This window comes from Sebastes umbrosus, chromosome 17, assembly GCF_015220745.1.
Source record: "Sebastes umbrosus isolate fSebUmb1 chromosome 17, fSebUmb1.pri, whole genome shotgun sequence".
Taxonomy (NCBI): domain Eukaryota; kingdom Metazoa; phylum Chordata; class Actinopteri; order Perciformes; family Sebastidae; genus Sebastes; species Sebastes umbrosus.
Genome location: NC_051285.1, coordinates 15,806,112 through 15,832,553, shown reverse-complemented (window position 1 = coordinate 15,832,553; position 26,442 = coordinate 15,806,112). Strand labels below are relative to the sequence as shown.

The 26,442-nt window shown below is 39.5% G+C and overlaps 1 protein-coding gene across 1 annotated transcript; it reads right to left on the bottom strand.

Moving 5' to 3' along the window:
• Positions 1–24,725, bottom strand: pitpnab (phosphatidylinositol transfer protein, alpha b). The gene is made up of 13 exons (XM_037747797.1): positions 24,583–24,725; positions 22,238–22,510; positions 14,621–14,651; positions 9,314–9,459; positions 8,152–8,243; positions 6,717–6,724; positions 6,347–6,421; positions 4,957–5,040; positions 4,769–4,846; positions 3,094–3,204; positions 2,524–2,646; positions 2,266–2,348; positions 1–578 (listed from the first exon to the last, which is right to left on the bottom strand). Exons 2-12 carry the CDS (start codon positions 22,252–22,254, stop codon positions 2,301–2,303), a joined length of 813 nt encoding a protein of 270 aa, XP_037603725.1. The 5' UTR covers positions 22,255–22,510; positions 24,583–24,725; the 3' UTR covers positions 1–578; positions 2,266–2,300.
• Between the last annotated feature and the right edge of the window lie 1,717 nt (positions 24,726–26,442).

The window sequence follows — 26,442 nt, the reverse complement described above, 5'->3', positions numbered from 1 at the left end:
AGTAGGAGGTATTGTGACAAATCAAAAAAAATAATCACGGGATCAAACCTCAACACTGAGCAGATACAGCTTGGTCTGGAAAAAAAACAAACATCCACAGACAAACTTATAGACAAAATCCTTTTAAAAACCCTGTTCATATATATTTATATTTATAGATATTTATATATTTCAATACAATTAGCTCCCCGATATACTGTATACTGTATATATACACCATTGGGATATCTTAAATAGAAATAAATCCTAAATTGCAGAGATAAATGACACTATTCTCTGTAGTTTAGAACGGTTTAGAGACTGAGAGAGAGAAAGAGAGGACAAGATCTATAGTGTTGCTACCGGAGGCCTCAGAGCGCTTAATAAGACGGGGACACTGGATGGAAAAACAAATTATGGATGGGACTTGAGGGGAGGTGGGATGTGGCGGAGGAGATCATCTGAAAACTGGGAGTTTACTGGGTCCAGGTCCCTGAAAACCAGAGTTGGGAGGGGGGGGGGTTGGACCGGCCGGTCAGATGTTGTGTCAGTTGGAATAGAAGGAGGATGTGAATCCGCTGGTGTCTGGGTAGTCTGGTCTGAAAGAAATAGAAAACGGTAAGAGCTAGGGCTGTCAAAATGAAGGCGATAATAACTTGTTAACGCAAATTTGTTTTAACACCACTCATTTCTTTAACGCGTTAACGCAACTTGTGATTTTTAGCTTGTAACGGGCTCAGAGTGATGATACTGGTATCATATGAAACTAGAAAACATAGGGAATCCATTGGTATCAACCATGTCGTACTAGCTTGTTGCGAAGGAGGCTAAATAACGCTCCAAACCCAAAACCTAGCATGGCCATTTTCAAAGGGGTCCCTTGACCTCTGACCTCAAGATATGTGAATGTAAATGGGTTCTACGGGTACCCACGAGTCTCCCCTTTACAGACATGCCCACTTTATGATAATCACATGCAGTTTGCAATGTGAGCGTATTTTTTTTATGTTAAATGCGGTAACTGTGAGGGTTTCTGGACAATATTTGTCATTGTTTTTTGTTAGTAATTGATGTCCAATAATGAATATATACATACATTTGCATAAAGCAAGTATATCTGTCCACTCCTGTGTTGATAAGAGTATTAAATACTTGACAAATTTCCCTTTAAGTTACATTTTGAACAGATACAAAATGAGCGATTAACTATGGACAATCATGCGATTAATATATTTATATATATAAATATATATATTTATATATATAATATTTTAATCGATTGACAGCCATAGTAAGAGCATAAACAAGAGGTAATTCCCACTGTCTGGGGTGAATAAATAATCAATCAGTCAAAATACTAAATCATCTGTTACAGTTTTTTTGCGATTGCTTACATACTGAAAGTGAAATCAAAATCTTAACTTTTGTAACCATGCCTTACACAAAGGCACCAAAAGTACAAACACATTTTCTGCTTTGTACATGATTTGCAATTCTGCAACACACTTCTTGCAAAACACTGCACACTGTTTCTTACATTAGATACACATGTTCAAGAATGAAATCTCTTGCAATCATTGGAAAAAACTCTTCTATTCAAAATGCAAAACATAGCTGATCAGTGTGCTGTTTCTGCTTTGAAAGAGTGATTCAAACGGTGCATGTGTGTATCACCATTTTGAAAAAAAGGATTGTGAGGTTTGGATTGCAGGGTTTCATTTTGACATAGAAGTTAGACGTTTATCTCCAAGTGTTGTGTGTCTTATTTGGCTTGTGTGTAGAGTTTTGACACAATGAGCCAAATTCCGCAACAAGCATGGAAGCAATCGCAAACTACAATTAGCACCTCGTGGTTGTATGCCTCTGCCAACCAGTCAAGTTGCAGTTTACATCCGTGTCTGTTCAAAATTTCATCACTTCATCATTTTAGACATTTGTGTAAAATTGTCATAACTAGGATATGAATTCTTGAGTTATGGCCAAAAACATGTTTTGTGAGGTTACAGTGACCTTTGACCTCCAAAATTGAATCAGTTCAACCTTGAGTCCAAGTGGCCGTTTAAATTTGAAGAAATTCCCTCAAGGCGTTCCTGAGATATCGTGTTCACGAGAATGGTCCGGACGTACGTACGGACGGACAACCCGTAAACATAATGTCTCCGGCCAGAGCTGTTGCCGGCAAAGAGGTATAAAAACTGTAAAAGGTATATGTCTACACAGACAGAGAGTCAAACAGATACTAAGTTACAATGAAATGTCACACAAAACAAGCTAAATTCCTCTCACCTGATTAGCAGCAGCATTCACGGTCCAACACAACCTCAGTCCTCTAGAGCCACCATCCCTTTCACTGGGTCCTTCACTCTCATCTGACGCACACAAACACAAACAGAAATGTTGTAGCTGAATGATAATTCACATTCTTATTCAAACACGAGCCTGTCCTCAGAGCCTGTCCTGTTTCAGGACTCTAAGACTATATTTGAATCACTAATTGCTGTTTTACTAATACTAATACTGACTTGGGAATACATTTTTGCTCACCTCGTCTAGCTCCTTGCGTGTCTCCTCCTCCATGCGACGAATATCCTCCATGTTCAAGTCAATCCACTTGTCGATCCAGCAGAACAGCTGACGGTGGAAGTTAGTGAACAAACGCTTCTCTTGCTGTGGAACAACATATGAGGATAAAGAGAAAATCGTATTGTGGTTTAAAGAAAGGAAGCTGATTTTTTAACCAAATGATAAAATCGAGCTGTTTGATTCCATCCTGCTTTACCCTATTTATCCACTAGAGGTTGGTGCAGCCCACTTGTACGGCATCAAAGTGGATGGTACTTTTCCACTATTACCTCAAGCTAACAACACTGTATGTACTGTATGCATGCACAGGATATGAGACACAACAGTCCTTAACACACGCACGCACGCACGCACGCACGCACGCACGCACACACACACACACACACACACACACACACACACACACACACAACCAAGGACTGCCCTGTAAGATCCTGTTAAACAGTTTGTCAATAATCCCTCCTCAGTAGCTGACATTGACCTGTGGCTACAAACTGCTACTTACCACAGTCCTGTAAACTGAAAACCAACCTTTTGAATGAAGTTCTCCACTTTATTTTGCAGGCCCCACCACTTGAATTTGACAGTGACCAGTTTGTAGGCACACATGTGTGGGCAGTCTGTCTTCTTAGGAAGTTCCTTCTGCAAGTGCACAAATATACATACAGGGATTTTTAAAGTGTTTATGGGCTATAAAATGTATATAGGCTCAATATTTTCTATTTGCATTTAGTTTTTAATCTTAATCTTGTCTTTTTCTCATTTTAGAGATTCGGGTAAGTGTTCAGTTTTGTTTAATGTCGCTACATGACAGCTTATATCGCCTTTCACAGCTTTCTCTGCACTACCAGTAAGTACACTGGTAGGGATACTGTAAAACCTTTATTTTTATATATATATATATATATAATTTTTTATCTGTTTGTTGGCCTAAAATAGTCAAATTGAAATACTTAACTATGAAACAGTAAAGAAAAATACTGGAATATCCACAAACTGCTTGTGGGTGGTTGTAGTTTTATTTTCGGATGTGTTCAGGCCCTGACACACCAGGCCGTCTGTGAGCGTCTGTGGCCATATAGTTTTTGCTGTGTGTCCCGCACCATTGGCACTAGTCTGCACTTGTCGGCGGCTTTTTGGCTGATTCAGCATGTTGAGAGCCCATCGGTGAGAGAAATCACTCTGATTGGCAGATCAGCTTAAGCAAATCAGTGCACGAGAAGAGAAACGGACGTGAGGAAAGCAAGCCAATGAGTAAAGTCAAGAGTAGAAACACAGAGGGCTCTTCTCATTTTTCATCTTCATCTCATCTTAGTGAAGTGGTCGGCAAAAGACGCTTTGTTTCATGTGTGTATCATAACAACGGCTTGTATATCTACCGTCCTCGGACTTCCGGTTTCTCTTTCTGAATGACGAATACAGACTACCGCCACCTGCTGGTGTGGAGAGTTATTGCCATTGCCTTTAGTCTTTGCGGTGTGTTTGAATCATAGACTATATACTGTATATATAGATGGACGACTTGTCTCCACTTCCTCCAGCTGAACAGAAGTGAAGCCAAAATATCCCGGATACGGGAGCTGCCATCTTGAAATTTTGACGTCATTTGGAGCCAGAGTCTGCGCCGTATAGTGATCGGGGGGCTGGAGCTGCGGTCTCGAGGTCCTGTCCACACACCCGCCGAAAAGTTTATTTGAAGTGTAATTTTACTTTTTAGTTTGGCCCATGTCCAATCCATTAACATGGATGGGGCGGATTTATGACCTATACTGCAGCCAACCACCAGGGGGCAATCGAGATGTTTTGGCTTCACTTTTGAGGTGCTGTCATGTCGTTCATCTTTATAAACAGTCTATGGTTCAAATGCAACTTTTTGGCCAAGACACAGTCAGCCCTCGTCGCTGCTAGTTCTTTGCTGTCGGTTTGGTGTGTCCGGGCCTTTAGGATGTAACTCCCCCTGGGTTGTCAAACCCCACCAACTCCGGAAGAAACATGACCTCGGTGCACTGAAAAGTAGTTATGGTCCTCGTTACATTACGATAAGATGTTTGTCCTTTACCAAGTATTTCAGCACTGACTAAACATCAAGTATCAAGTGATGTTTTTTATTTTGCACATCAATAATTAACAGTAATGTGATTGGAGTTCTGTGTTTATCATGTATAGCAGTGGCTTCAAACGTGTCTCAACCAACAAGAAGCTGTACCTTCCAGTCTGGTCCTAAAGGGCCTCGTCCTGTCTTCACTGACTTGTACCTGCAGGGGTCCTCCTCTGGCTTGTAGTCCTAGAGAGAGGCAAGAAAAACAGGAATGAGCAACATGGATGAGGTGACATGAGCAAGAGATCCAGTTGCTGTAATCTCCTCAATGTGGCTCTTAATATAAACGTTTTCACCTTCGAATCCACTTGGCTTCTGTCCGCGATATCAATATAGACTACGTCCACCTTCTTCCAGGTTTCTGCATCCAAACCGTGTACCTGAAACAGAAGCACAGAGCACAGCTGGATACAGGCACAGATCTCTGCAGGCAGCCCACACACAACCGAGAAGAGGACACAAGGCTCTGGGTAGAAATGGTTTTGTGAGCCAATATGATGAAAATAAAAATATACACAGGCGACACATTTCTCTGGTAATTAGTGGAATCCTTTTTCACAGTTTTGCATGCTCACAGTTTGTTTCATTAACATATTCATTTATATATAGGAGTACTGTCCCAAAGTAATTATGATAGCCTATAACTACTGTAGGGGCTTGTTTCGGTATGTTCTGCACAAGAATTCATAGAGCAATTTTTAATTAGAGGACAAGTAAACAGACTCAGCCCATTAGATTATCAGTCTATTAAATAAGCTTTATCGGTTGCTATAAGCACCATAGATGTGGGTCAATAGGGGCCTACAACACCCACTAGTATGTTTTTATCATCTAGTCACATGGTAGATCACCAAAAGAAGGTAAAAAAGAAGACGACAGCGACCTCTAGCAACCGTAGTAATTATGACAGGAGCAGAAGTGGAAGTCAGGCGCTGTAGTATAGACAGTGTGAAACTCTATATGGGGTGGAGGTCGGGGGACGATAAATGGGCACAAAACACAGGGTTTTCACCCAGGAGACTGGCGTTTGCATCCCATGTGAAGCCAACAACGTGTAGTTGTCTTTGGGTTCACAGGCGTTAAGTTTTGCTTTCATTTTTGAAACAGTTATTTTAAGCCAAAACAATGTTTTTCCCTAAACTTAATTAATTGGTTTTGTTGCCTAACCCTAAGGAAGTTGTATTTTTGTTATCTAAACCTAAAGAAGATGTAGTTTTGTTGCCTAAACCTAAAGAAGTTGTGGTTTCGTTGCCTAAACCTAAAGAAGCTGTAGTTTTATTGCCTAAACCTAAAGAACCCTTTTTGTTTGTGTTCAAAATGTAATGTTTCATTCAGTTTTACGTGTTGCTATTAGGTTTCGCTTTCATTTTTACAACGTAGTAGGCGTAGTAGGCCCCTAATGAACCACATCTATGGTGCTTATGGTGACCAATAATACCTATATAACTAGATAACAGTCAAAGCAGTGGGAAATGTTGTCAGTAAACATCTAGAGGAAAATGATAACAAATAAAAAACACCCATACAACATGTGAGATACAGTATGATTTCAAATCAAGCATTAGTGGTGTAAAATTAGCATGTTTTTGCTAATGTTTAAAGTCATCCCAAAAACAACATTTTAAAAAATCCTCAAAATCAAAACACATGCATGCACCTCAGCTCATCACAGTCTTTACTTATTACATTTTCAAGGTGTCCCGTGTCAGGTTTGTGCCATGTCTCAATCTTGATCAGGAAGTTATCTTTCATATACTCATTCTGCAGAGAAAAGAGAAATAATCCTGAGTAACGTGGGAACAGTAAATCTACAGAATAAAATGTAAGCAAGTGAAAAACCATTAAACACAATTGACACAGGTCAGCCTCCTGCTCTCATTCACACACATACACAGAGTAATGGTGTCTGACTACCCCCGCTGCTGCTGTGTCACTGAAATAGATCAAATTTCTTTCTCAACTTTCAGGTTAATTTGCTCCCTCAATGGGCATCAGAGTTTTCTTTGTGTCAACGTGCATGAAATCTGTAAGTGGAAAAGAAAAAAAAAATACTTACAGTGATAACTGCAGAGCCAGATGAAAGAAAGCGCAGGAGAAAACAGGGAGAAAGACAAAAATATATATTGCAGTTGAGGAACTGTGAGAAATGTAATAGCATTTACAGTATTAGACCATGTACAGAGGTTAAGGGGAAATGTTCAGCATGTCAGAAAAACATGTATGTAGGTTCCGATTGTGACTTTGACTGTTTGTATGAAAGATGGCTGTCTGGCAGCTGCTAGTGTGTGTTATCTCAGCCTGAAAGGCTCGAGTCACTGGACTTGCAGTTAATAATTCAACTTCTCCTTCAAGGTGGCGGAGATACAGAGACACAGAGATAGAGAGACAGAGACAGAGAGGTATGCAGAGAACGACAATCCCTTTGACAGGGTCAGCATCTACAATTCGAGTCAACTGTGCTCACATGTTTAAGTGCATTAAAGTTGATGTTTATTGTGGGACAGATCTCAAACACCACATATATCAAAATGTGAGTTTTCAGTTATTATGGTGGGTATGGTTGCAGCCTCCAGAATTATTTTGAGGCATTGGTTCCAGATTTGAAAAATTGGGTGGATGCAGTGGTAAAAATTGCATCCTATGAGTCCATGCTCAATAGATTAGAAGGTAGTTTGGAGGATGCAACTTCCTCCTGGGACCTCAATTGGACCTTTATATAGATCGATGGAGTGCCTGTTTGGATTTCAAGAGGGGCTGAGCGATATGGCCAAAATATCTTCGATCACGATATAGGTCATTTCATATCTTGATAACAATATATATCACGATATAGCATGTTTTCTTGTAATTCATTAAATAAATAGTCAATATAAAATAACCACATGGTAAAGCCTATTTCTGTATACTCCTGTGTGAATTAAATACTTGAAATATGTGAGTATTTTTGGTCATTTTAAGAACTTGAGTGCAAAATTAACAAAACAGTTTTAAGTGACATTATAGAGAAAAAATAAATAAATATAGGCCTAGCCTATATCATGATAGAAACGATATAGAATATGCACTATAGACACTTTTTATATCGTTTTGACAATATATATCGTCATATTCCTCAGCCCTAATTTCAAGCATAGCCAAAAATGTCCTGTAACTGTATCTCTAACTACTGTATGTGCTACTTATTTTTCATTTGTTTGACTTATGTTTTATTTCTTACACCATGTCTTGTAACAGAGACATCTACTCCTGTAACCCTGAAATGATATTAGGGTTTTCTGGCTGCCGAGAACAAACCCTTTCTTTAAAAAAAACATTAAAAACTTAAAGGCCAACCATGTCGGCAAAAATTGCTATTTCTGGTGTACCATTTGTCAATAATCATAACTGCTTTTCCACAGAGATTTGAAAGATGATGCTATGTGCATTTTTGTGTGCTAATACAAGGTTTGTGGGTGTGTGTGTGTGTGTGTGTGTGCATGTGTGTGCGCTACCTGTGCGACAGTACGGGTATGCGTTCCAGGCTTTCTCGTGGATGTTGAGAGCTGAAGCTGGAGCCAACATTCTGACGAATGTCGGGACTTTACTGCAGGACAGAGGAGTGAAGAGAGAACAGACCAAGGTAAGTCCAATGGTATTTGAATTACTTTATTTTTTACTTATCTAACTTTAGCCTATTTCAATCAGGAGATATTATGTTACACAGGTACAAAGCATAGTTAATAAAATCAAAATAAGATTTATGTGGTAAAAGTGGTATCAACCATAGACTGTATATAAAGATGGAAGACATGACAGCTCCCCAAAAGTGAATACAAAACATCTCAATCGCCCCCAAATAAAATTTACATTTTTTTTCCAAAGATGTTTTTTGTCATTTTAGGTAGTTCTTATCACGCTGATGTATGTGTTCAAGTGTCTGATAAGTTTAGTTTTAATTAGTTATTTGATGCTATAAAAAGGGGGTGTAATGTGATGATTGACAGCTGCTCTGAGTGAAGTAGGCGCGAAACCGGTGGCTCAGGAAATAGTACGAGAGAGGAGATTAACTTTCCATAACTGTCACAAGTCTGTGTAATGTGTCAATTTGATCATAAATGTAGTTATAGAGATATTATGGTTAGTTGTTGTGTTTTTCAAGCCAAACAGCTGCCGTGGTGCTAACGTAGCAGCTAGGTGGCTCACACTAGCACGCTGCGGCCGAGCTCGGCTCGCGATTGGCTCGGGCGGGTGTGTGGGCGGGCCCTCGATACCGTGGCTCCACCGCCCGATCTCTACTGTGCAGACTCTGGCTCCAAATTACGTCGAAATCTTAAAATGGCAGCTCTCGTATCCGGGATAATTTGGCTTCACTTTTGTAGCCTAGAGTGGGAGGTAGTGGAGACTCGTCGTCCACATATACAGTCTACGGTGGGCCTATCAACTTTCTCATCTAGTAGGCAAATAAACATTATTTCCCAAAATGTTGAACTATTTCTAAAAAAGTAGCTTTCAGCTTATAGACTTTTTGGAGTGAACCAGGGAGAAGACTTTAAAGTGATGGGATAACAGACTGAAGCAGAGAGATGTATGAATGGATAAGAGCCAAGAGATGCGTCCTCGAGGGAGAGATGAATGAAATAGTCTCCCTGAGTGAACTTTTAAACAACCGCTTACCTCTGCAAATGGTAAATTTTGTGTGTATACTGTCCCTTCTCTCCATCCTTCTCGTAGGGCTCATTTTTTAGCACCTCCACGCCTTCTCCTCCACCCGTCTCATTCTTACTGGCCTCGGCCACAGAGTACAGCTGGCCGACCTGGTACTGAAAACAGAGGAAAAAACAGGTTAGACTAAGGAAGGAAGTGTGTTTAGAGGGCTGTGTCCCTGAACATGCACTATCCTGTTTTTCACAGAAACATACAGATATCTTTTTTTCATGTGTATTTCATCAGCTCATCTATTTCAATCTTAAGTGGTGGATTATTTTTTCTTCTGATCCTTTTCCTGATCTCTACCTTCTCCTTTCCTTGTCCCTGAATCCTCATAATCTCCCATCATACCCTCTTGTTTGTCTTCTTGACCCATCAAATTTTATTTATTTCCCCCAGCTTGTTTCCTCTTTCACATACTGTATACTTTCTCATTCTTTCATCCCTCTCCTCCTCTCATTCCCCATCTTCCTGGTCCCCGAGTGAATGTTTAAATACAGGACAATGGCTCCTTTCATTTCTTAATCACCTCTAATCCACCAAATAACTTCTGCACAAAGCTGGACCAGCGCGCCGACACACGTACAACATCGCAAACAAGTCGATGTTATCAGAATTATTTTCACAGGAAAGAGATTATTTTTATTCTATAGTACGTTAATGTAAAATCAAACCATGAAAACATTGTAGGATAACATTTTACACGCATGTACAGTATAACAAAGCAACAACGTGTCAGAGAAAACCCATGATCTGGGAAACAGAGTGGATTTGACAATGAAATGTTGGTATTAGTTAAACTCTCATTAGTCATGTTGAAGAAATACAAGCAATGTGATGAGCCTGGCACAACATGTTTTTTTTGTAGATTTTCTTTATAGCGCACAAATCACAACTAAGTTTGACAGAACGTCTCATATGGAGTTAAATGGCAATCAAATGGTTTCCTGTCCCCTCCTTTAAAAAAAAAAAGAAAAAAAAAACTTTAAAATTTTTAAAACTTAAAGTTAAAAACCTAAAAAAAACGTTAAAAAGAAATATGGAAACAGCAACTGAGCAATAAAATTAAATCAGAGCACAGTTAATTCATGAAGATGAGCAAAGCATTACGGAAGACACCGCAAATTGCAAATTAATAAAAAAGGTAAAATGGTAAATAACAAAAATGTATATTTAAAAAATCTACCTATTTATCTGTTAATAAACTATAAACTATGGTGGAAAAAAATATTTTAAAAAAACAGTCTTGTGCATGTAATGATTGAAGCTGCTGTCTATGATAAAATTGGTTTATTTTCATCTTCTGCAACGGATTGTTTGAATGATTGTACAAATGAATAAATCCAGAAAATAGTTCTCTCGCTCTGATACAGAACCTCACATTAATGCTTTGGGTTGCTGAAATGTTTTCAATCAAACTCCATTGTAGCTACAATATTTGACTTTTTTAGGGTTCAGGAATACAAGTTCTTGATGAGTTTTTTTTCTTCACCTTGAAAGACAACGAAACACATAAAATCATCTCCTATACGCACGTGTAACACTACATGCCAGGGGTTTTCAACATCTGAGACTGTGGGCCTCCTCTCAGACAAAGCTTGGAAAAAGGCTCCCCCACACTCCCCTTAGTTGACCTGCTTAGTTTCGCTCAATTCCTGGATGCCTATGGGATCACAATTATGTTATTTGATCCCATAGTCACGCAACAATTGAGCCAAGGTAGCCTAATATTGCTGTTAACTTCAGACTACACCAACTACAAAAAAGATTTTGTCCTAACTCAATTATTAGTTTCTTATTCTGGGAAAGTGGAAAAAAACAGTAACATTCCCCAAAAACTATTGTATCTCTGAACTATCTCTTTAACCAAATCACTCACATTTAGGCTATTTTATGTGATCTTCTTTTGATAACTAATGTAATATTTTTCACTTCCTCCCGTGAAACAGTCTAGAGACCCCTTGGAGGTCCGCCTCACACTTTGAAAACCTCTACTGTATACAACACGATTTCACGTTGTAAACGTTGCTACACTTTTTTTTTTACTTTTTTTGCAATTACAGCTACCAAAAACATCTGCAACAAATCTATTTTAATGTTATTAAATTGTTAAGTTGATTTCCCTCCATAAGACGCATTGCGATTTCTCCTTATCAATTAATGTGACTGCCTGGAGGAAATTTGAAAGCTCTCGGAGCAGATTTCCCTGAAATTTGGAAAACCAGTAGCAGGCCTTAGGCACGCCGAGAACTGATTAGACTTTAGTAATAATTCTAGATAACTCATATATCATTAAAGCATAACTATGAAATGAACAGGGATAGTGAATTGAGGCCAAATATCTTAGATATGTTTTCAGTGGGACTGGATGGTTACACTTTGATGTCTACCTACATATCCTTTATTTAATGGCAACTACTCACAGTGTTCAGAACGACAGTGACAGATTTTGGATGTTAGGAAGGTGAGCAAAGACAAGCCACTATTCAGAAACTGCTCTTTTTGGCTGTGACCTTGTGGCCTATTGTGTGCATTTAAAAGGTTACTCCTCCACAGCAACAGCAATGAAAGACAAAAAGACAAACCAAGATAACCTGTGCCAACCTGGTTTAAATGACCTTCACATAATGTGAAGATGAAACAAAGAAGCAATAATAGTGACCTTGATGGTCTCTGGACTGTGTCAGGGTTGCAGGAGAGCAACAGAGACTCTGCTCCCTCAAGTCAGCTGCAGACACCGCAACCGCCGACTAAATAAATGGGATTCAGGCACAGCAAAGCCTCCTGGGTAACAGACAGTGTTGGACAAATATAATTCAACCTTGCCTTGTGGGGTGAGTCTATTTTCAGTTACACCAGAACTCCACAAAATTAAACACTGATAAAGCTGTAGGTTAAAATCTGCTCCTGGGAGGAAGTTAACAGACAGGAAATTCAATTCAGGAAACTCTCCAGGGGTTTCAACAGCTGGAACAGCCTCATTCAACATGCACTCCCCCCCAAAACAAAACCTTTGCTCAAAGAGATTAATCCGTAGTCATCCCTAGTGAAGATGCAATTGTTGTGCTCTGTGAAATAATTAATCAGGGAAAGAATTGATAGAAAGGAAATCAAATCAATGATGAATTGAAGTGTGATTTGGTGGCAAATAACTGAAGCTTGCTGCTTCAGACAGTTTGGATGTAGAGTGACAGAGACGACGAAGCTCTGAAGGGATGTGATTCAAGGGCAGAGGGGACGTTACTCAACAGTATTCAGGCTCCCATTTTAGTCAAATAATTCACTTTTTTTGTATGTTTACCAGTGTGTAAATCATGACATAGCCTGCTGACCATCACACAGTTTCCGGGCCTCCTGCTCTAGAGGAAACATGCCTCATTATGTAGAGATATGATCAAGATCAAGGCTACAAACACACACAGTTAATGAGAAGCAACATGAGTAGATCTGAAGCCTCCATGAGTCAGAGGAAATGCAAGGGGATGAAATCAGGGGGACGTATTGCTCCACTGGTTCTGAGATTGAGAATGAAAATGAAAATATTAGGGCTGTCAAAGTAAACGCGATAATAACGCGTTAATGCAGATCTGTTTTAACGCCACTTATTTCTTTAATGCATTAACGCAATTTACGATTTTTTTAAAGTTGTACCGGGCTCAGTTTTAGAGCTAGAGTGAAGATCCATGCTTGTCACGAAGGAGGTTAAATAACGCTCCAAACTTACGCTAAACTTTGTCGAGGAAAAACTGTAATGGCCATTTTCAAAGGGCTTCCTTGACCTCTGACCTCAAAATATGTGAATGAAAATAGGTTCTATGGGTACCCACGAGTCTGCCCTTTACAGACATGCCCACTTTATGATAATCACATGCAGTTTGGGGCAAGTCATAGTCAAGTCAGCACACTGACACACTGACAGCTGTTGTTGCCTGTTGGGTTTGAGTTTACCAAGTTATGATTTGAGCATACTTTTTATACTAAATGCAGTACCTGTGAGAGTTTCTGGGCAATATTTGTCATTGTTTTGTGTTGTTAATTGATTCTGAATAATAAATATATACATACATTTACATAAAGAAAGCATATTTGCCCACTCCCATGTTGATAAGAGCGTTAAATACTTCACAATTCTTCCTTTAAGGTACATTTTGAACAGATAAAAACATGTGCGATTAATTTGTGATTATTCACGATTAACTATGGACAATCATGCGATTAATTGCGATGAAATATTTGAATCAATTGACAGCCCTGGTAGAGACATGATCAAGATCAAGGCTACAAAAACACACACAGTTAATGAGAAGCAGCAACATGTGTAGATCTGAAGCCTCCATGAGCCAGAGAAAATGCAAGGGGACGAAATCAACGTATTGCTCCGTCAACTGCCTTGTGTTTTTTTTAGTTAGAATGACAATGAAAATATATAAGTATGAGCACAGATCTGAGCATTCACTCCTCAGATGTGGCTTCTTGAAGTCCTACAGTATGGCTGATGTGGCATTGACCCAGTCCAGTGCATTAGGGGCGGTCGCTGTCTCGGCTGCAAACCGGTTATCGTGTCTCCGAGCTCTCGCTGCTGCTTAACGCTCAGACTCGAAGCTGTTTAAGAACAGATGAAGTACTTGTTGGCTACAGTGGTCAATATTTATTTGCCAATAATAAACAGCACAAGTCAAATGTCTCCACCAAAAGTGGATTACTCTCATGTAAGTGCATAAATATGTGGGCGACAGCCAGGGTTGTTGTACAGAGGAAGTCATGGAAGTAGTTTCAGGTGACTCATTTAGGATGCAGGCCTGAATAGAGGAGCAAACTGCAATGGAAATGAGGATAGCAGGGGACAGAGGGACACAGAGAGGAAAAGAGGACGAGGACAGTGAAAGACTATGCTGACTGTGTTCGTTCTATCTGATAGGAACCCTCTTTAATATGATGAAGAGTTTTTCCTCACAAGGTGATCCCTGCTACATAGAGTGGATGTATGATATGTCACTCTGGGAAATATAAAAGGTCTTATATGTGTGTGTGTGTGTGAGAACATAAATGATAAAAAACACATATTAAAGTCCAAAAGGCCACTCAAAAAAGAGTCGCTTCAAGTGATGGAAGGCACTTGTGCTTCACTCTTACGAATACAGTGAGCCAAAGAATCAGATAACAAAAGCTGAGCCTTGAGCCATTTTAGCTAACGCACACACACACACACACACACACATACACACACACACACACACACACACACACAATGAAATAATCTGAAATGACACTTACCTCTTCCACAGAGATAGGAAGAATCACTCGACTGGAAGAGAAGGAAAAAGAAGGGAAGTTACTCAAACAATCATAAAGAAACAATCTAAAGTGAAGAAAACATGACATTGAGATGTAGATAGTTTCTATTGTCTTAAAGGAACAGTGTGTAACATTTTAACAGATCTATTAGCATAAATGGAATATAACATTCATAACTATGTTTTCATTAGTGTATAATCACCTGAAACTAAGAATCGTGTTTTTGTTAGCTTAGAATGAGTCCTTTGTATCTACATAGGGAGCGGGTCCTCTTCATGGAGTCCGCCATGTTGCTCTGCCATGTTTCTACAGTAGCCCAGAATGGACAAACCAAACACTGGCTCTAGAGCAACCCATTCTCACCCTGAACTCGTCAAATACCGCCGCAAGGTCAGTGCCCATCGGCAGCGGAGTGATGCACGGTGTACCCCTCTTGCGTTACTTTTGGATGGACCGGGGATAGCATGCCAATAGACGCTTGTTACATGCATAGTGTCCTTTCAAAATAAACTTCTGTTTTCACAGGAAGAGGGTTTATGCAATACAACCACTTAGGTAGGGTTAGGAAACGGTCGTGGTTGACGTTAGCTTCACTGACTAGCGACTCACATGATAGTGAAGTCATGTGACTACTGACTGACGTGACAAAATAAGTCAACATTACGTTACGTTTAACACGGGACATGAACAGCGGTCTCCTGGTTGAACGTCTTGTGTTTGTTTGACCCATCCACCACCCCTCCTGTCTGCCCTGAGCGGACTCTCGCACTATAAATACTACGTCACTTGCTATGGCCATCGAATAACTCCGCGGGTGGGTTTACATTAGAGTTAGTTGACAGCCCTGTTCGTCACATACTGTTGCTAAAAGGTGCCTCCGTGGGGCCCTGCCCAATTGGCGTTATTTGACGGATTGGGATTGAGACCAGGGTTGTCTACACAGAGCCTTTTGCATATTTACGTTATGGTGAAGGCCACCGTAGTTCTCCGACACGCTTGTGAAACTGGGGTAACATGAGCCGCAGAGTGTAAAACCATGGTACCGCTAGCCACTGTCTGACTTCCGTTGCTCCGAAAGTAGCGTCATTATGGTAAGGATGGCCTCTGAGCAAAGCAAACGGCGTTACCATGGTACTCAGTTGGTTGCAATCTGCAACCACACCACTAGATGCCGCCAAATCCTACACACTGTCCCTTTAAGACTGATGCTTGTTTTAACCAGATCAAATTCAAAATGTCTGTTTGTCCTGTGAAAAATCCTATGATGTAGTACTGTCTTTTTATACTGATTACTTCAATCCCAATACACGTAAACTATTCAAATTTCTCTGATACTGTAGGAAGAGTTCCTTTGGTTTCACTGTACTTTCCTGTGTGAGCAAAAATATTATAAATTGAGCTCCTGAATTCATTATTGGCATTATAATATGACATTGATCATGCTTTAATTTGGTGATAATAAACTTTCTCTGTGGACTGGATTAGCCTGGAGAAATCCTGTGAGTGACATGCTGACAACATGAACTGACATCTGTAAGCGTTCAGCTTGATAGGGATCTGGACACCAATTATCTGACGAACATGCATCTTTTCTGTGATGCTGTCTCAGAGGACTCTTCAGCTGAGCTGTAGTTAGCCCACAGGGATTTGTAATGAGGAACTATATGAGCTATACGAACGGTACATGACAATCAAACAGTTATGGGCCTGACTACGTTTTGGAGGAATTTTACCTCTCACTGAGTAGAGAGTAGACTTCCTTCTAGGCTACATTTCTATTCTTTGGCATGACACCTCCTTTATTAACAATAATTATTATAGGATAATAAAATCTAACGTGGATTCCAAACAGCCCATTAAGTATGAAATTCACGCATTTCACTTTGACACTGTCACACTGAGTCATCAGCAGAGGACAAATGATCTATTCTTCGCTGTTCTCAGGAAAAGATGAGAAAATGCTTCACTGAAGCAGGAAAACGGCGAGATAAAATGTAAAAACTGAGCTGTGAAGTCTGGTTTTCAGGCTGAGCGCTTCTTCTAAAAAGGTTTAGAACGGTTTCCATCAGAGGTTATACTTTATATGAGGAGAATCATTGATTTGATTTTTCTTTTACATCTTTGTATTGGGGGGGGGGGGGGGGGAGGGGGGGGGGTACAAATAAGGATAGCAACATGTAACCATTTGTTACAATAAAGGAAACTATTAACATCATTACTATAATAAAAGTGTCTATTATCTATGACTTTAAAAGGCTGCTCTGCCAGTGAAAAAGAATTAACTGTTTTCTCGCCGACTGCACTTCCTCCTCATGATTCAGGTGTTATCTACTGTATGTATTGTATAAGGACATTGCTGCTGAAACCCAGCTGTGCGCTCATGGGCCTCATGCAGGAAGTGACATAAGAACACATTTTTATTTATATCCAAGATGTGTTTTTATTTTGTTAGTACCCGTTGATTTCTGGGATTTTTTATTTTTGCTCTTCTCTTGGTCGAGAGCACTCTTACAAGAAAAAAACATCTTGTTTTCACAGTCCATAAATTGTTTGTCTAATGCAAGGAATCATAAGCTTGAAATTTGAGGAACATAAAAAAACATATGAAGGGCTATCGATTAAAATAGTTAATCGTGATTAATCGCAAATGAATCACCCATTTTTTTATCTGTTCAAAATGTACCTCAAGGGGAGATTTGTCAAATATTTAATGCTCTTATCAACATGGGAGAGGGCAAATATGCTTGCTTTATGCAAATGTATGTATATATTTATATTGGAAATCAATTATCAACACAAAACAATGACAAATATTGTCCAGAAACCCTCACAGGTACTGCATTTATCATAAAGAAATATGCTCAAATAATAACATGGCAAACTCAAGCCCAACAGGCAACAACAACTGTCAGTGTGTCAGTGTGCTGACTTGACTATGACTTGCCCCAAACTGCATGTGATTATCATAAAGTGGGCATGTCTGTAAAGGGGATACTCGTTGATACCCATAGAACCCATTTTCATTCACATATTTTGAGGTCAGAGGTCAAGGAACCCCTTTGAAAATGGCCATTATAGTTTTTCCTCCGCAAAGTTTTACGTAAATTTGGAGCGTTATTTGACCTCCTTCCTGACAAACTAATATGACATGTTTGGTACCAATGGATTCTTTAGGTTTTCTAATATCATATGATGCCAGTATCTTCACTCTATTATCTCGTTAACTTTGAAAGCCCTAATTATTATATGTTTTACAGTAATTATAATGATTGGATAATAAAAATAAAGTTTGAGCTTATTTAACCGTACCTCAATGTGACTACTAGTGAAGTTATTCTTCTTCTTACAGATTTTTTTTAGCGGCATCTCTCCAATTCTTGGGCATGTGCCAGAGTAATTGCACATGGCACAACACCTGCCCTTATATAGTGTTTAGGGGGCGTTGCCTATGCTAATAATACACAATTGGCCACATGCTTCCAATTTATAATCCAGTGGGATTCATCATTCAGCACACTTGGGTAAGAGCAGGTTTTGATGGTTAAGAATGTTTTGTGCATCTGGAGCTGACTTCTCTTATATTTGCTCTTAACAGAAAATTAAGAGAAAATATAAAAGAAATTTAAGAGAATGTCACTTCATGTTGTGTTCCATAATTTTCTTGGCATTTTTTGCATTTTACAGTCTTTAATTGTTTGAAAGTTTTTATAGTTACAAAAAATGCATGACCGTTTCTGCAGGACAGGTGAACACCGGCACCTCCTAGTGGCTAGAAACTGACTACGCATGTGGCCGACAGTGGCTGTACTGGACCTAAAATAGTTGAGAAACATCCATGTATGTACATTGTCCATTTTTCTGGATGAATAAAAGTTAACAATAACATTATCCATATACAAATAGCATTATGTAGTTTGTGTATTCCTGCCGTTTTGTCCTTTGCCATGTTTTGTTTTGTGTCAAACATTTTTCTGTTTCACAGCTATGTTTACAAAAGAGTTTTGGGAAATGGAGCTGCCTAACAAATGACCACATAAGTTGCTCCAACAAAATGATGACATCCATGCCAACTCTCTTTTCAGAAGAAGCCCAGAACAAATGTGTCTTTGTGCACAGTTTGACTGTGTGGCAGCAGGCCAAGTGAAACTAAAATGAAAGATGATGGCAAAACATACAACTAGAACTATGTAGTGTATATCTGTTACTCAGTAATCCATTATCAGTGCAGTGAACACTACGATGCACAAGGAAACAAACCCTACTGTTATTTAATTCTCTTTAATTTACATGTATGATGTAAGACAGCACAATTTAGCAGCCATTACCTACAGTATTTACTAAGAAATGTATTAGACCTATTATGATATAATGATCAGTGTTTCGCTTTTTAAAGGTGTTATTGAAAACATTTTTATGTAGACGAATATTTAAAAAAAAATAAAAATACACCCACAGAAATTTTAGAAAGGTTCCGAAGAAAGTATGGCTTTTCCTGAAAAAAATATTATGATTGTGAATTAATCATCCTTTTTTTGTTGTTTTTTATCTCTTTGGAAGATATCTGACACGTGGTTTCCACTTCTAAGAAGGCTTGTGAGCCAATAGTAAAACAACGTTGGTATCACGTGGTATCTCTGTGTCGTCAGTTAGTGTGGAAAAAACGTATTAATGGCTGAGATTGACGCTAAGTGACTGGCAACGATTTGTTGTGAAGTAAATGCAATGGAACGGTGCAGGAGAATGTGACATCTAGTGGCTGAACGTTATCAGTGTTATCAAGATCACCTTTAAGTAACTGATATAAAGAAAGTAGGTTAAAGGAACACTGTGTAGCATTAAGGGGTTTATATCTACATAAGAAGTGTGTCCTCTACACAAAGCCGGCCGCCATGTTTCTACAGTAGCCGAGAATGGACAAACCAAACACTGGCTCTAGATATGACCATTCGCTTTTTTGCATCGGCCACCGTAGTTCTCCTACACGCTTGGCACACGGGATAAGTTTCAATTGAATGCCATCTGCAACCTCACTGCTAGATGCCGCCAGACACTGCACCTTTAATGTGTTAATTTGCCTGTAACTCCTATGTGTAATGTAATATAATATGAAATCTAATGTAATTACATTCCTGCCATTTCTTCCGTAACGTGGTGATGTCACCAAGTAACTAATTTGCTTTATACCCTCAAACAAAGCTGGTTAGAGCGGAACTGGAGCGGAGTCCGAAGAGTTTGGTTCAATCACAACAGAGTGGGCCAGCTGACCAATCAGAGCAGACTGAGCTCTTTTGAGGGGGGGGGGGGGCAGGAGGGTTCAAACAAAGCGTTTCAGACAGAGGGAGAAAAGAGGTGCTGCAGCACAGCCGGTATGAGAAAAGTAAAGCGTTTTTTGAACATTACAGCATGTTCTAGTAGAAACCCAAAATACAAGTGTATGCACCTGATATTAAGCATTAATAGTTCCTCTTTAAAAAAAACTATTTCTGAGTATATACATGGATGGAAGCAGCAGCTTAAACACATACTGCACTACACCTCCTTTCTCTGACATTTTGGGCCACATAATGCACATGTACAGTATGTAGCGTTGTTGATTGTTTTGTAACTGTGTGATGTATGCCCAAATTCAGATAATCCTGTGGCCCATTCGCCGCCACTGAATGTAATCTGGGTCTGAGTCCCAGCCAGACGTTGGATGGGAGGCCAGATGCTTTAAGGAAGGCAGAGACGGTCTGTAATGTCAAATGTCAATATTAAAATAGGATTGAACTTACAGCATGTAAGTACAGATCTCCCAAAATAAGTCTTTTGTGCAGCTTAATGTGAGGTAAATGTCAAAAAGAGCTACATTTAAATACAAATTTAATAAGGACAAGTCACCTTAATACTCTCTGTCTCTCTCTCTCTGCAAATCTCCTTGGTCTAAAGGTCTTGACAGGAAGATCAGGTGTCTATCTGTTGCTTCAGAAAACAAACACCCCTCTTCTCTACTACATTGTTCGTCTTTTCTCGCTGTCTCTACTCTTTCGCTGCTCATTTCTCATTCTCTTCATCACATCATATATTGTCCAGTGGCTCTAGTATCGCTGAACACCTGCCAAAGCTCACAAAATTGGAGAAAAAGTGGACCAGGAGTGATTTAGGTCAGTGGTTCAGGTGAGCAGTACAGAGTCAGTCTGCGCTACAGCAGCACATGGATCAATTTACTCTTTGTCTCTTGACCCCTGTGATGGCATCTCGGTGTATGCATGTGTGTGTGTGTGTGCATGTACAGGCCTCTGCCTGTGTGTTGACAGCGTGTATAAGTGCATTCAGCATTTAATCGTGACCGATTTAATTAATTTCCAGGCAGACTGCTGAGACCCAGACTCTCCCTAATCACTTCAGATCTTTAGCCATGCCATCACTCTCATCCTGAGCTCTTTTTTTTATACGCTGGGCCATTAATTGATTGAATACATTTGGTGAGAAATCAAGACAATAGTTATTTTTAGGGCTGCCAATAACTGAAAATGTGTGCCAAAAAAAATACAGCAGCACAGCTCTGACCTTGCCACAGAATTGCAATAACACAATGAAAATGCATATATCTTAAAAATACATTTTGCATAGAAAAGAGGATGCAAAATCATCTGAAACTAAAAAGAGTGGAGGAAACCAGACTGATTTTTTTTTTTTTTTTTTTATTATACAGGTGGGTCACTCGCTCCTTAAGGCAAAGTGAGTCTGGTGTTACAGGCTGACACCAGTTAAGAGCATGAAAATGAAACAACCACTGATGATTCTTCTTATTTCAAGGCCAATATCACTCATCTGCAATCTGCAATCCATCGGCCCTATAGCCTTATTCTAACCACCAGCTGATTCGGAGCAGGCCTCAGTTATCCTTGCAGAACACTGAGGCCTGCAAAAGCAATGTTTTAAAGTAAAAAAAAACGATTGCACGCACGATCCCACTTGATGTGCCATTCAGTCCCTTCGGCACCAGCTGTCAAATTCTAAGAATTGCCTGACTGGTGCGTCAAAAACTCGACATTTGCCTCTTTTTTTTTTGCCTCACCTCTACCTGCCCAACCCTCTGTACACCTCCACCATCTCCATTCCTCCAGAGGGAAATGCTCCATCGGTCGTTTCACCTTCACATCAATAACATGGCCACAGCAGCGGCTTACAGGAGGATGGATGGACGCTGGCACGGCGCGACGCGACGCGGCTTAATACACCAGCCATTTCTACCTCAGCACCACCACCACCACTCCTCTATAGAGCATCCGTCATTTTACGCACCACAGCAGAGGACATTTAGCCAAATGTATCTTCCACTGTGAAAAGCATCCCATCCATTCACTTGAGGACTCGTGATGCAAAATGTGAAGGGCACAGCCATGCCTGTGCGCGCACCGGCTACTGATGCTGCCACGGTTCTCTCAGGTTTATTATCTGACTGCTTGATGGTGATGGTGATGGTGATGGAGTGTCGCAGGCTGTGCTGCACTCTTTTAATTCCACTCCGGGGGCCACAATGTCAGCCAGACGGATAAACGCGCGCACAATCCCCTCCTCACCCCACACACACATGCACACACAGCTACTTACAATTCCTTTATGAGCATTTTGTGGCGGTGCAGTCAATAGGCCCTATGTGTCCAAGAGGGGAGCAGCTCAGTATCCAGGTCCAGAAACAGGGTCGGTCCCTCCCTCCGCTGGTCTCTCTCTTCTCTTCTTTCTTTCTCCGCTTGCTGCTTCTCTCCCACCTCTCTCCCCCTCTCTACAGTGTCATTCTACCTCCACGGTCGCTTATTTTCTTCAAATTCACTTCCTGCTCGGGGCCGCGGCGCGGCGGTGCTGTTGCGCGCAGAGCAGCGAGGCCTGTGCAGAGCAGAGCAGAGCAGACCACACACAGAAAGGAGGGTTCAACACCACCACCAGAGGGTGACTGTGTGGTTGATGTGGTGGTGGGTTTATATACAGCCTATTGGCAGAATGACTGATGAGGGACTAATGGAGCCATATAGTTATAATAAATATTGACAATGCATATAGCTTATAAAACCGACTAATGCCGCTGATTCTGGGAAAGCTAATTCTCTTTTACGAAAATAAATACAAAATATTTCCAGTTTATTTTTAATTAAAACTAATACAACTAATAAAGCTGAAATAAAATGTCGGCCCTATAGGACTAGGGTACTCTATCAAAAGGTAAGCACAACTACAAGCCAATACCTTTCTGTAGGCCTTTAAGGCAAGAATACTTAATTATACTTTTCTTATGAAGGCTATATCTCGATCAAAAGATTAAGTACAACAAGTAAGTTTATAAGCCATTTATACTTAGACTTTTCTGTATACTTGTCAGTATGAGCCAAGTATACTTAGACTTTTCTGTATACTTCTCAGTATGAGTCAAGTATACTTAGACTTTTCTGTATACTTGTCAGTATGTGCCAAGTATTAGACTTTTCGGTATACTTGTCAGTATGAGCCAAGTATACTTAGACCTTTCTGTATACTTGTCAGTATGAGCCAAGTATACTTAGACTTTTCTGTGTACTTGTCAGTATGAGCCAAGTATTAGACTTTTCTGTATTCTTGTCAGTATGAGCCAAGTATACTTAGATATATTTTTCTGTATACTTGTCAGTATGTGCCAAATATACTTAGACTTTTCTGTATACTTCTCAGTATTAGTCAAGTATACTTAGACTTTTCTGTGTACTTGTCTTTATAAGCCAAGTGTACTTAGACTTTTCTGTATACTTGTCAGTATGAGCCAAGTATACTTAGACTTTTCTATATACTTGTCAGTATGAGCCAAGTATACTTATGTATACTTTTGTTAAGTATATCTCTGATACATAAAAAGTGAACTGAAAGTGTACTCTCTTATTTTAAGTTTAAAAGAATTATACTAATAGCCCACTTGAATAAACTTCTTTTTGGTAAGGGAGGCTATATTAGGCTATATGTCCTAACTTCGTTTAACCAGAAAAGGACCTCGCTGACACAAAGATATTCTTAATAATCTTTTACAGGAGTGGCCAAGACAGCAGCACCAGAACACAAAACATAGGTTACAAAACATATAAGACTGCCTAATAAATGACTAATGACTGCTTATGAATTAGATTAAATATGAGAAGGTTAATCAATAATCACAAAATTATAAAAATATATATATATAATAATACATAAATAATATGTTTCAAAAATCCGACAAAACATCAGTCAAACGACCAAAAAAAGTCTAAATAGCCGTCATAAATACACAAATAACATAAAAAAAACGAGAAGCTTAATCAATAATCCCAAAACTGTACAAAAAATAAATACAAAATATTTTTAATAAATTCGACAAAACATCAGTCAAACAACCAAAAATAAGAACAAATAGCCTACATAAATACACAAATAAATTAAAAAACGAGAAGATGAATCAATAATCACAAAACTATATATAAAAATAATAATAATAATAATAAATATAAACATTTTTAAAAAATCCGACAAAACATCAGTCAAAAAATAAGTACAAATAGCTTACATAAATACAGAACATAAAATAATCACAAGGCTTCTCTGATACATCTTGGAACCGTTTTTCCTCAGAGTGCGCTCCCTCTGCGTCATCGCAGTCACGGTGACGCAGCAGCGTGGTTATTCACCATCGGAGTATATATATGGGCTTGACACGGGGACCACCACCGCTGGCACAGACTCGCGGTGCGTCAGCTCTCTAAGCCCTTTAAACAAAGTCCCCACATCTAATGTGATTATCTCATCTGCCTCCAGAAATCCCAACCACGATAGATAGATAGAGATAGATAGATAGATAGATGGGTGGATGGATGGATGTATATATATATGCGTTAGAAGATGAAATCGTGAAGGCAAGCTTGTGCAGTCATCCTCACAGATCCACACAGGTATTGCAGGCTGACCTGTTATTCTTTCAAGGACCCCTGGAGGCCCCCCGACCACGCGTTGATCCACCACCCGCGGCTCTATAAGACTGTGTTTAGTGCATGATGAGATGACAAGGCATCACAGGTCCCTATAATCCAGCCCCGCGCACGGCCCGGAGATCGCAGGATGTGAGTGCGTGTGTGTGTGTGTGTGTGTGTGTGTGTGTGTGTGAGAGTCTAAAATTATGTAACAGCGCACTGCTGCTGTATTTATAGCGCATCTGTATCCGTCTGCCAACATCCGCTTATCATTCCTCTGTCTTCTCATCTGTATAGGACCCCTTCTACCTCCTGTAATAGATGTACACTCTATCTATCTATCTATCTATCTATCTATCTATGTATCTGCTCTATATCTATCTATATCTATATCTATATCCATCTATTCTATCTATCATCTCTATATCTACATCCATCTACCTATCCATCTATCTATCCATGTCTCTGTATCTATCTATCTATCTATATCTAATTATATCTATCATCTCTATATCTATATCCATCTATCTCTCCATCTCTCTATCCATGTCTATATCTATCTATCTATCTATCTATCTATATATCTATCTATCATTTCCCCCCTATTTGTCTCGTTCATTGCATGATGTGGAAATTCACTTTTAGCTGATAATTTAGAAGTGCATGATCAAATTGTTGAACAGAACATGCTGTAAATGGCCCACTACGTGCTTTACAGTGACTTTATAAGGCAGTGGTCACACGTTGCCTCTTTGAACTGTGTACCTGAACAAACCACCACAGGGGTCAGTCAGCTTCACCAGCAGCTTCACCAGCAGCAGCAGCAGCTCCAGGAGCCACTGTCTCTGATGTGAGTGACGCTCTCAGATCTATTCTCAGGTGACAACAGGGGCTGGGGTGTCAAGTGATAACCATCTGCTGGAGCGTATAGTATCACATGGCAGAGCGGAGCGCTGACAGACCTGCTAAAACCAAACATGTAGTGAGAGTGTGCCGGAAACATCTGGTGAAAAAACTGTTCAGAATTACTCTTAATTGCTCCTCTGAACAGGGGAGCATGGAGTCAGGAGACTGTGAGTTTACATGTGAGTAATTTCTGGAATATATATATATGAAAAATGTGGAGTTATACAGAAATCAGTCTCAGTGTCTATATTTTTGCAGGCTTGGTTTAAATGTCTGGGAAATGAGTTTCTGTTCTTTGTCAGCGGGTTTCAAATCCTGGTGTTTGTGTATCAAAAACTCAGCAAACTTGACTATAATTCTGTTGCATTTAGGCCTAAAATTAAGACAACAATTTATTCTTGTTTCCTCATCCAGTGATGGGCCTCAAAAAACGATACTGACCTCTGCTGGTTGGCTGTACAACAGTAACACAAAAAAAAAACACTACATCAGCTGCAAATTTGTTCAATATTTGTTTTACAACTATTCAGATTTTTTTATAACTATAAAGACAAACTTCAAATGCAAGCATACATTGCAAAATTTCACAAATCTCAAAAGGTGCCTGAAACCTGAAACCTGAATTTCAAATTAAAAGCCTAACAATAGATTGTTAAAGCCAATTGGGCTTACAACTTCATATTGTATTTAGAATTTTGATAAAAGGAAGCTTCAGAAACAGAAAATATCATGCATCCATAACAATGTTCATGTATATGAAAACTAGAATTACCAAAGGCCATTACAAGAAACTCTCTTGTAGCGGACTCACCCAGACTTAGACAGTGGTTACATATAGTACAGGAAATATTTGTAATGGAAAAAATTACTTATTCTCTAGAGTGAAAGAAATTTAACAGAAAATGAGAAAAATGGATTAGGTATAGAAATAAAGACATAGGCACCGTATAA

Bases quoted from the DNA above. Each gene is read 5' to 3' on its own strand.
- pitpnab (XM_037747797.1), bottom strand. The intron at 5,041-6,346 runs GTAATAAGTAAA...CTTCTGTTTCAG, and splicing joins ACACGGGACACCTTGAAAAT to GTACACGGTTTGGATGCAGA. The intron at 4,847-4,956 runs GTGAAAACGTTT...GCCTCTCTCTAG, and splicing joins GAAGCCAAGTGGATTCGAAG to GACTACAAGCCAGAGGAGGA.